The sequence below is a fragment of the Apium graveolens genome, chromosome 8, assembly GCF_009905375.1.
Source record: "Apium graveolens cultivar Ventura chromosome 8, ASM990537v1, whole genome shotgun sequence".
Classification (NCBI taxonomy): domain Eukaryota; kingdom Viridiplantae; phylum Streptophyta; class Magnoliopsida; order Apiales; family Apiaceae; genus Apium; species Apium graveolens.
In genome coordinates, this window is record NC_133654.1 from 199,613,763 (window position 1) to 199,625,877 (window position 12,115).

General features: G+C 34.8%; 1 protein-coding gene across 1 annotated transcript; it reads right to left on the reverse strand.

Annotated features, from left to right (window-relative positions):
• Nucleotides 1-2,598: 2,598 nt before the first annotated feature.
• LOC141676793 (peroxygenase-like) lies at nt 2,599-4,371 on the reverse strand. Its single transcript, XM_074482505.1, has 6 exons — nt 4,181-4,371; nt 3,829-3,978; nt 3,568-3,653; nt 3,358-3,452; nt 3,148-3,273; nt 2,599-3,043 (listed from the first exon to the last, which is right to left on the reverse strand). Exons 1-6 carry the CDS (start codon nt 4,299-4,301, stop codon nt 2,890-2,892), a joined length of 732 nt encoding a protein of 243 aa, XP_074338606.1. The 5' UTR covers nt 4,302-4,371; the 3' UTR covers nt 2,599-2,889.
• Nucleotides 4,372-12,115: the final 7,744 nt, after the last annotated feature.

The window sequence follows — 12,115 nt, forward strand, 5'->3', positions numbered from 1 at the left end:
TAGTCAAACATCAGATGGGAAAAAGATGATCGGAGGCGTTGAGCAGCCATCGATGATGAGGAAATAATGAATAATGTTTAATGGGGCACAATTGTTGTGAAATTGTTAGGTTAAGACTAAAATCTTACCTGTAGATATGTGTTTTACCTGTGGATAGTCCATAAACTGAACCTGTTAACCCATTTTATGTGCTTCAATTACCAATATGCCCAGTTTTTAAAAATAAATAGGCAAGGAATTTTTAAATTTTTTGGAAGAAAGGTAATTTAAGAGAATTCTTCACTAACAGGAATTAAGAATAGTAGATGCTAATATATATATATATATAGTCTTACTCCAATACGAACTACAAACTCCATCACACCCAATTTGATTATACCCATCCACACACAACTCCACCTAATTCCCTCCGTTTTTAATTGAATTTTTCCCGTTAATTGGTGAAATCTTTTTAAAATCTAACTTCAATATATTTTTCTATATCCTTCAACAATTAGTATAAATATCATATTTGATATATTTCGGCGATAAATCACTGATTATGCCTACGAGAATCACTAAAATTTGTTGGTGCATAAAATGGTACTAATTTCAGCTTAGTGATTCGGGTAAGATTAAATACTGATTTGTCATCAAATATAGCAAATTTGCTATGCAAATTAATAAGTGGGAGGTAGAGAAAAATATGGCGACATTATTTTAAAAAGTTAACCGAAAAACGAGAAAAGTCAAATTAAAAATGAAAGGGAAAATATATACATACATGAATACATACTGCACACAGAAAGAAAGAGATTAAACACGTGACTGTTATTGTGATTTGTAATTTGTATTCTAATATTTATTTGTATTTGAGCACGTACTTATATATATATATATATAATTTTTAATTTTGGCAAATTATGTTCTAGAACATCTCCTTTATGATTTTTCGACAAGGATAATTTAATGCACTAAAGAAGTCAAGGAAAAATTGAATTAGGTGTGATTAGTGCAATATTATGAATGGTAACCGAAGTGCATATGGATTTACTTCTAATTTTTGCTTATTCCAATAATTTGGGTTTTCAAAATAATATTCCTATTAGTTGTGGCTGGCTAGGTGGATGATTGATTGAAAAAATATGGTGTGGTATGAAAAAAATAGATGTACTTGGGACAAGGCCTTGAACCGGATATTTGCTTTGTTCATGTTGTTCGATGCTCCCTATCCTGTAAAACTGATATTGAATTTTTGTTCCGGTCTGCGTCAGCCTGTGTAAAAGCTACCCTTTTAATTATTTACGTTTTTTAGACAGTGTCCGACACGCATTATAATGTGCATATAAAGTATAGTTATGTAATTTTTTTTTATAATTTTGTTTTTCTGAATAAAAATTAAAACATTTAATTTTTATTCAGAAAAAAAAAATTATAAAAATAAGTTATATAACTATATTTTTTATGTACCTTAAAATACGGACACTTCAAACAATTGGAAGGGACTGAGGGAATATTATTGACTTCAACTGCAGCTTATTTCATTGTTTGTCTTTCATATTCAATAATATAGTAGCCAGAGATTGAAATGTATAGAAAAAGTGACTGTGTAAGTTTCTAATTTATCATTCAATATCTTTATTTACCAATTTGTATTCTGCTCACGGGAAGGTTTTAATACCGGAGGCTACTTGATTTTTGAGAGGCCTTAGGTATTGTAAACTTGGTGCTTTGTGATTAACCTGTGATGGTTTTCGACTTAATTGATCGTGATCACTGTTTCTGTCCTAACTGCCTCGTTTGATTCTTACATTTTTTCGTCAACTTGGGTGTATACATGTTTAATTTGAATTTTTTTACAAAATAAACTCTCTCACCCAAATACATTTGATCTCTGCACGTGCTTGAGCTTTTTTAGCTGATTAATATATGGGTAAGGTGGAGAATATGTTGAATATGCATAACATTGTAGTATCTCTTAAATCTTAATGTCAGAGAGTTGTGATGATTCTTTTATATTGTTGTTTTCGATTTTTTTTAGTATCTCTTAAATCTTAATGTCAGAGAGTTGTGATGATTCTTCCATCTTGTTGTTTTCGATTTTTCTTTCTCTTTCTTGCATATAATCCGTGGGTTTGTCGTATTTGCTTCATCATCTGGTTGTATATATAATATATAAAGACATTCACAATCATCTTCAGATATGCAGTGTAATGCATAGTTAAATGTTACTGCATTGTGATTTATTGTTATAGTTAACTGCAATACTTCATGACATTGTGGCTGCTAACTTTCCTTTTCAAAAAACAAAGATAAACACCACAAAATGAAGGACAATTCAGAATTAATGGAAGCCAAGTTTTCGCCTGAAGTGTTCTTTCTTAAGCTAGGGGCTCTCTTTCTCTTGCCAGCTACGTCTCAGTCCCCAGTCCTTGTTAGTACTAGATATTTGGTACCTGGTAATTAATTGCGTATTAGTATGAACTGTTGTTAGAATTTAATATAAGGTTCTGGCAAGTCCTAACACCTTGGCATTTTAGAATAAACGATAATATAACATGGTACTGGAGATCATATATGTTGGTCAATTGTCAAATGGGATCAACTTAAAGAGTACTCTGCAATCCAAATATACATGCGAGCCCGATTTTATATTTCACATTCTTAGTACAGTAAGCATTCTTATTCACATGTCTGATTGTCATGTAGTCAAACATCTGGATTTTCCTGATGTGTAGAGCTTATTTGGCTTGGGTACATAACACATGTTAAAAAGTCAAATATATCGAAACGTCTGTACAGCTGAACTAACATCATTCAGCAACACTTTTTATTCAGGAGTAGGAGTTGGAATCAAACACCACAAATCCATCACAAACTGTTATCTGCCCACAGACTCCCCCTACCACATTAATAAGTCTTCCCCTGCAATCCCATGTTCACCTTAGCACAATACTCGAATAAGCTACCATCAAAGCACCGCCTGATTGCTTCTTTCGACAAGAATCCGTCGTCGTCCCGGGCCAGAACATACAATATCCCCCACTCCAGTTTGCTCGAAATCCTGTCACACAAGAACAACTTATACATGAGCTCAAGCCAACACAAAATGTCACAATGAACCAATTATCAAGACATGTACAGGAGGCATTAGGAATATCAACTTACCACCCGAATGGATCAAATGCGATGCGATTTCCCTCGGTCATGTCCCACAGCTCTCCAAGCGTCAGCTTATTAGGCACAGTACCAGCATATTTACTAAATATGTTCTCCAGGTTCACTGGCATGTACCTACATCATCAGTTGAATATCCGCATAATCGATAAAGAATGTATATCTATCTCCGCGTCTTGTAGAAATTTTAAGATGATTTACCTTCCTTCCGTGTCATAAGTCCCTGAATCACTGCCGTGCTTGGATTTGTGAATGTTATATATGTATATAGGAAACAAAGGATTTGGAAACCACCCCTGAAAAAATTACAGCACAACAATCTCGGAAGAAAGGCCAGGGCATTATAAATGTATTCAGTAACAGCAGAACTGAATAAAGTTACAGGCAAGTGAGATAGGAAAATGAACTTACAGGTAGAGTTGGATAACTCAGGCCGACATTGATGAACACAGCAGCCAAGAGAGAGACAATCATGTTAAATCCAAGCTGTCTAAATCCTGTTAACATAAAGGTAATTGAAAAGCAGAGTAGCAGACACCTTAATGCGTTCAAAATAAAAGCTTTATGATCTACTCACTTTATTAATGCGCTAACCGATTATCAGTAGATTATCTAGTATTCGGGACTACTTAAATGACTTGTAGTTTTGTTTTGCAGACAATTCATGTTTACCTGAGTAAGTCTCCCAGGGGTAAACAACTCCATTGTCATCCTGATCAAAAAAAGCACAATGCTGCTGAAGAACACTCATATTGTGGTGGTGATGACCTGGTGTCCCATTCGGGTGCTCTGTGTCAGGTGCAGCCAAAGCTCTCGCCATGTCTGGACATCGATCAAATCCAGTTATTATTAATCATCCAATGTTTACTGTGCATACTACCCTTAAACTAAACTCTAATCACATAAACCCCCAGCACCAAAGATAACAAAGTTTCAAACGAGCAAGTTTTCTAAAATTGCAATTCGAAAGCTAGCATAGAAGTATCTAAAGTTTGTTGGTTGTGCATCTGAAGGTGTAACTTACAAGGCTTAGGAAGAGGAGTATTGTCCAAGTCGGTGCGAAGCTTCCTCTGGATGGTAACAGGAGCAAGTGGCGCCTCCGTCATCGTTGAGTTCCTTTCCATTCCTTCTACTATTCCTGCCATCCCCCCCCTCCTCTTTTTCTCTCCAATATATTTCTTCCTTTTCTCTTTTCTTTTTTAAATTAATTGTAAGTAGATGAGTTTAAGGAGGCATTTATATTTCCATGTTCTGTAGGAAGCGTGATGAGAGATAAAATTTAAGGAAACTCGTGGCAAGCATGCAAGGGGTTATGGTGATTACATGCATTTCTCCATGTACTCTCTTTTCGACACCTGTTTTCCAATGCTCTCCACGTGTACCCTCAGCGAGGGTCCTGCCCCGAACCCATGTTCTGTAGGAACAGTGAGGACGTAATTTATTAAAGCTTTTTCATGTTTAATTTTTAAATACTTCGACAATATAACTAGATTTTTTATTAAGTAAATTTTGTTTATTTAAGGTGCAACATTCTTTCTCATTTTTTAACTTTATCGATTTTAGATAGAAACCTGATATCAAACCGATAACAACTTGAAATTGAAACCAAATCAACACTTCGGTTTTAATTGCGTTTTGTGATTTTTAAAATTGAAGATATTTGATTTTTATTTTTGTTTTATTCAAAAACTGAGCTGATTGAAGTGAGCTCTGTCGTGCATTCTGAAATTACTTCAAATTAAGATCTCATTTATTAGTCAAGAATAATTCAATACGAAAATAGAAAAAAATAGTTGGTGTTTTTTATTTTTCGTGTACAAGTCTTAAAGTTCACGATAATTTTAATAGTGAATATTAATTTTCACTTTGATTCAACAACACGACCCGAAAGTGAATGAAATATATATTGTAAATAAATATATTATAGTTATTTAATTGGCATATTTATTTTATGAATTTGTCAGAAGAATCATCCATAAATATAAAAAATGTAATATATATTTCATAAAATTATTAATTATTTTTAAATGGATCTTAATCCCTGACAGGCAGGTGTTATTTAAGCTTTATCTAATATAGTGCTCAAAAACCCTTAGATCTTTATTTCACGAGCCCAAATTCAAGCATTTTTTTCATTTCTGTTTTAGTTTTCCGAAAGTCGGATCCGAGAAAAATGTCTGTGAAAAAAAAGATATTTTAATCTGGCCGAAATATAGATCCAACGCCTCTTGATCTGTTAGGTCACACAACACTATAGAAAGTGGTTGAATATAGTGTTTATACAATCAAATCGATTTAAAACACAAGTATGTAACAGTAATCAAGTTTATTCAATATAATAAGCTCTGTTACAAAGTAGGTTAAACTACTCTCTCAGTGATGAACAATATCATTAAGAGTTGTTAGGTTACAATGAATAATTTTCTCGTGAATGATAACACATATAGTGTAAACCCTAAGCTGTGTTTATATAGTACACAATTACAAGATATCTTTTAATTGATATGGAATATAATTCTGTCTCCTAAAATATATCGATCAGATATTATCTTTTTACAAGTCTTCTAACTCTAAAGCATATCTTCTAGTGTTTTAGTCATGATCCTCTCATGTAAATCAGCTGCATTCCTTATCTGAAGTTTTCCCGCACTTAAGTCCTGATATATCTTCTGACGCCTTAAGTTCTGATATAAGTTCTGATTTCAGTAAGTCCCGATTTCCAGTAAGTCCTGATAAGTCCTGATATTAAGTTCTAAAACTAAACACAACAAATTAGACATGACATCACAAATATATCTAACAATCTCCCCCAACTTGTAAATTATGAAAAATATACAAGTTAATAGATTTGATGATGTCAAAAACATTTAAGTACAAATGCAATGAGAGCTTATTTAGACAACTAACTACAACTTACAGTCCTTGCAGCTTTTACCAATCTTACTGAATCAACCTGAATCCAAAGTGATTCTTGACAAAGTTTGATATCAGCTTCTCTTCTGCATTTCTCAGGACTTGAGCTAATGTAGCCTTGACTTGCTTCATTTCTTCATCTTGACTTCCAATCTGGTAGATGGCAGTCCTAAGTGCTGAAATGTGATTTCTTTCCAAACCATCACCAAGTCTGATTACTCTTGGATGAGATGAGTCTTCATTATAGCACATACATTTCTCTTTCAGAATAACTTCAAGTTTAGCAGAATTCTTCTTCATTGGAATTTCACTTCAATCATCTTCAACTATCTTTGGAATAAATTCTGCAACCCTTGATCCAGAGATTTTGGCTTTATCCCTTATGGTCTTCATTATAAAATTTTACCATCTTCTGGTAATCTCAGACTTTATCTCCAAAAGATAATGAAAGAATTGAATTTTTTTCAGAGATTTATTCAGCACACCTGATTCTGACATTCTGTATGTTCTTCCATCTTCAAGAAACAGAATCAGCTTTTCCTTGAAATTACTCTTATCATGAGCATCCAGTACCACTTGAACATATATAACCTTGTCAAGATGTTTCTGTGTAACTTCCTCAAGTGGTTTGTCAGTTAATAAGAATGGATCTTTGATAGTTACTTCAACTCCTGTTTTCAGCTTGGCTTCACTTGATCCTAACCTTGATCCGTCTCTTGCTTCTCTGGCATTCAATTCAACAGTCAATAAATCAGATATCAGTTGACTTTTCTTAGGATCTGATGGTTTAACATTTTTTCATAGGAGTTTCTTCTTATCAGTAACTGTCATTGTTAGATATATTTGATAATATCCTGACTAATATGATTTATGTTTAGTTTTCAGATCTTACTTAAACAGGATAAATCAGTACTTACTGAAAGTCATGACTTAAGGATATCAGTACTTATATTATCAGGAGATAATCATCAGAGGATGGATATCAGAACTTAAGTGCTGAAGGACGTTCAGATAAGGACAGTAGCTGATTAAAGGAAAGAAAATTGAGATAAACATAAGAAGAGATATGCATGAAGAAGGAATTCTATAAAGAATAGAATACTTGGAAGAAAAGATATTTGATTGATATATTTTAGGAAGCAGAATTATATTCCATATCAATTAGCGATTATCTTGTAACTGTGTAGTATATAAACACAGACATAGGGTTCACACTATAAGTGTTATTATATTCGAGAAGATTATTCGTAGTAACCCTAGCAGCTCTCGTGATATTTGTTCATCACTGAGAGGTAACAGTTCTATACTGTAACAGAGTTTATTGTTTCAATAAAGTTTGTTTTATGTTACTTGAGATATTAAAGTTCGATTTGATTGTACTTTACACTGTATTCACCCCCTCTACAGTGTGTGTGACCTAACAAGTGGTATCAGAGATAATCTGTTAACGCACATGCAGTTAAAGATCCAAACAGAATCAAGTCTGACACAGAAACTCCAACTAAGCCTATCAAAACTGAAGAATCACCAAAGACACAAATTCAAAGTCGGTATGAGACCATCAGAGTTCCCATACTGAGACCATCTGAATATCCCATATGGAAGGTGAGGATGACCATGTTCCTGGAAGCAACAGATCCAGAATATCTTGATAGAATCAAGGAAGGGCCTCACAAACCAACCAAGCTCGCTGTTGCAGTTGCAGGTGAAGCAGCAAAGACCATATCAAAGGAGAAGAGTGATTATACTGCTGAAGATATCGCATCAATTGCTAAGGATGCTAAGGTACGACACTTACTGCATAGTGCCATTGATAATGTAATGTCAAACAGGGTAATTAACTGCAAGACTGCTAAGGAGATATGGGATGCTCTGGAAACAAGGTGTTAGGGAACTGATACAATTAAGAAGAATAGGAAGAAAATACTCACTCAAGAGTATGAACACTTTGACTCAAAGTCTAATGAGTCATTGACTGATTTATATGATAGATTTGTCAAACTCTTGAATGATTTGTCATTGGTTGATAAGGAATATGATCTTGAAGATTCAAACCTTAAATTCCTGTTAGCTCTTCCTGAATGTTGGGATTTGAAGGCAACAACAATAAGAGATAACTACAATCTTGATGAAACAACTCTTGATGAAATTTATGGAATGCTCAAGACTCATGAACTTGAGATGGAACAAAGAAGCAAGAGGAAAGGAGGAAAGTCAAGGACAGTTGCTCTTAAGGCTGAAGAAGAATCCCCCAAAGCAGCTACCTCAAAGAAAGACAAGGGTAAAGCTCTTGTCACAAAGTCTGATACTGAGTCATCAAGTTCTGAAAGTGATGATGACTCAGATTCTGAAAGCTTGCCTGAGACTGATGCTGATGAGGAGATGATGAAGCTGTGTGCTCTTATGGTGAAAGGGATCACAAAGATTTCATACAGGAAGTTCAGGAAGGGAAAGAAGTTTTCCAGGAAAGGCACAAGTTCTGATAAGAAGAATTTCAGAAGATCTGAGGGCAGAGGAGGAAAGTCTGATAGAGGAGATTATACCAATGTCAAATGTTATAACTGTGGTGAGAAAGGCCACATATCTCCTGTTTGCAAGAAAGTAAAGGGTGACAAAGGCAAGGCTCTTGTCACAAAGAAGAAAAGCTGGATAGACACCTCAGACTCTGAAAGTGAGGAGAACTATGCGTTGATGGCAAATGCTGATAAAGGAAGTGCTGAGAGCAGTTCTGAAGCTGCTGAAATAAAGGTACCTCAGACTACTTATGCTTTTCATACTGATGATATTAATGAGTTGAGAAGATATCTTAAAACCATGTTTATTAGTTATAGAGATCAAACTTTAACATGTGAAAGATTAACTTCTGAAAATCTTGCTTTTAAGAAAAGAAATGATTTCTTAGAAAAAGAGTTAGTTATGTTCCATCAAACTCAGAAGGATAGAGATGATGCTTTTTATGTTAGGGATGAAGTGCTAAAAATGAATGAATCTCTAAAAACTGAGTTAGAAAAAGAAAGAGAGATTATCAGGACTTGGACTAACTCTGGCAGAACAACTCAAAATTTGCTAAGTAGTGAAAATTGGAAAGAGGGCTTAGGTTATGGAGAGGATAAGAATGATAAAGGAACTGTAGAAATTAAGCCTGTTGTTAAGCAAAAGCCAAAATTAAAACCTGTTAAGTTTGTAACTGTAAAATCTGATAATGAGAAATCAGAAGTTAAAGAGGAATTAACTTCTGACAAACTAAAACAAGAAAAGACAGTTGAAGTAAACATAGGCTTAATGACTAAGAAGTAGCTTAAGCATAAGCTGAAAGATGTTAAGAATGCAAACACGGTAAAATCACCTAGGAAAAATAGGAATGGAAAGGAAGGTGTGAATAAAAGCAACGATTATAAGCCTGTTCCTGATGCTCCTAGGAAAATGTGTCATAACTGTGGAAGTTCTAACCATCTGGCTTCTTTTTGTAGGAAGAATAAGAACATAAACTCCTTACCTTCAAAATCAGGAGTTAAGAGTCAGTATGTTAGATATAAACCATAAAATCCTTATTTTCGTTGTGGTAGTTTATGGCATTCCATTTATACTTGTAAGGAATATCATAGTTTGTACTATGATTATTATCAAATAAAACCTTCTTTAAAGAAAGTTTCCATTATTCCTTCTAGTGTAAATTCTGATTAAAAGTCTGATAGTGTAAGTTCTGATAAGAAAAATGTTAACATAAACTCTGATGCTAAATCCGCTGCAAATGTTAACAAACTTGATGAGGCCAAAGGATCCAAGCAAGTCTGGGTCCTTAAAACTAATCATTAGTGGTCTTTGTGATTGCAGGGCAACAGGAAAAATATTCTAGTTCTGGATAGTGGATGTTCAGGACATATGACTGGAAATAAAGCCCTGCTATTAGACTTTGTGGAGAAAGCTAGCCCAAGTGTTTCTTATGGAGATGGCAACATTGGAAAAATATTGGGATATGGCAATATTAATGTTGGGAATGTCATCATTAAAGAAGTAGCTCTGGTCTCAAGACTTCAACACAATCTGCTGAGTATAAGTCAAATCTGTGACAGAGGTTATCATGTCGATTTCTTTGAAGAACACTGTGAAGTTGTGAGTAAATCCAAAGGCAAAGTTGTTCTAAAAGGATACAGGCGTGGTAACATTTATGAAGCTAAGCTTTCAACAAGTACTGATGGTTCTGCAATCTGTCTGATGAGTAGAGCATCAATTGAAGAAAACTGGAATTGGCACAAGAAACTCTCTCACTTAAATTTCAACAATATAAATGAACTAGTCAAGAAAGATCTTGTGAGAGGACTGCCAAAGTCAGTATTTGCTCCTGATGGCCTTTGTGATTCTTGTCAGAAGGCCAAACAAAGAAAATATTCATTCAAGAGCAAGACTGAATCATCAATTCTTGAGCATTATCATCTACTACATGTTGATCTATTTGGTCCAGTGAATGTCATGTCTATTGCAAAGAAGAAATATGCATTGGTCATAGTGGATGAGTTCACCAGATACACATGGGTGTATTTCTTGCACACAAAAAGTGAAACTGTATCTATCTTGATTGATCATGTCAAACATCTGGATAAATTGGTCAAAGATTCTGTGAAAACCATAAGGAGTGATAATGACACTGAGTTCAAGAATTTGATAATGGAAGAGTTCTGCAAAAACCATGGAATTAAGCAGGAATTTTCTGCTCCTGGAACTCCACAGCAAAATGGAGTTGTTGAAAGGAAGAATAGAACTCTCATTGAAGCTGCACGTACAATGCTTGAAGAAGCAAAGCTTCCAACCTATTTCTGGGCTGAAGCTGTGCAGACTGCTTGTTTTACTCAAAATGCAACACTCATTAACAAGCAAGGAAAAACACCATATGAGATGGTGAAGAAAAAGAAGCCAAATCTGAAGTACTTTCATGTATTTGGATGCAAGTGTTTTGTTCTCAAGACTCATCCTGAACAGCTATCTAAATTTGATCTAAAAGCTGATGAAGGAATCTTTGTTGGATATCCACTTTCCACAAAAGCCTTCAGAGTCTATAATTTGAGAACAAGAGTGGTCATGGAATCTATCAATGTCTCTTTTGATGACAAGAATATTACTGGTCTTGAAGATTTTATTGATCATGATCAACTGAGATTTGAAAATGAAGACTCAAATTCTGATACTGAAAATCCTGACAGTCTAAGTCCTGATACTGTAAACTCTGATGGATTAAACTCTGATGTTATTGAAACTGTAGTGACTATGCCAAAGGAAGATGTACCTATGCAGGGGGAGCATACTCAAGAACATACCACATCTCAAGAAGCATCAGAACATACATCTGGCTCTTCAAGTTCTGATTCGTCAAGTTCTGATAAGCCAAGTTCTGATAGTTCTGAAAATCTAAATTCTGAAGAATACAACTCAGAGAGCATAGTTTCAGGGGGAGCATCAGAAAATGAAAATAAAGACAGCATGGATCATGGGGGAGCATCCAGTTCTAGAGAAAACCTTCCATCTGCAAGGAAGTGGACTAAATCACATACACTTGATTTAATAATTGGAAATCCCGATGCAGGTGTCAGAACTAGAACAGGTACTTCAAACGAATGTCTTTACAATTCTTTTCTCTCTCAGACTGAGCCAAAGAAAGTGGAAGAAACTCTTCAAGATGCTGATTGGGTGCAAGCAATGCAGGAAGAGTTAAATGAATTTGAAAGAAACAAAGTCTGGACCCTAGTGCCAAGACCAAAGAATAGATCTGTTGTTGGTACAAAGTGGGTATTTAGAAACAAAACTGACAGTGATGGCATAATTACAAGAAATAAGGCAAGGCTGGTTGCAAAAGGATATTCTCAACAGGAGGGAATTGATTATGATGAAACATTTGCACCAGTTGCCAGGTTAGAAGCCATAAGGATATTTTTGGCTTATGCTGCTCACAAAAAGTTTACTGTCTTTCAAATGGATGTGAAAAGTGCTTTTCTCAATGGAGAATTGGAGGAGGAAGTATATGTTGAACAACCTCCAGGCTTTGTAGATTCCA

Coding starts and splice junctions, on each gene's coding strand:
- LOC141676793 (XM_074482505.1), bottom strand. CDS start 4,301: ATGGCAGGAATAGTAGAAGGAATGGAAAGGAACTCAACGATGACGGAG. Junction 3,654..3,828: donor CCCCTGGGAGACTTACTCAG/GTAAACATGAAT, acceptor TTATGTTAACAG/GATTTAGACAGCTTGGATTT. Junction 3,044..3,147: donor GCATTTGATCCATTCGGGTG/GTAAGTTGATAT, acceptor CTTGTGTGACAG/GATTTCGAGCAAACTGGAGT.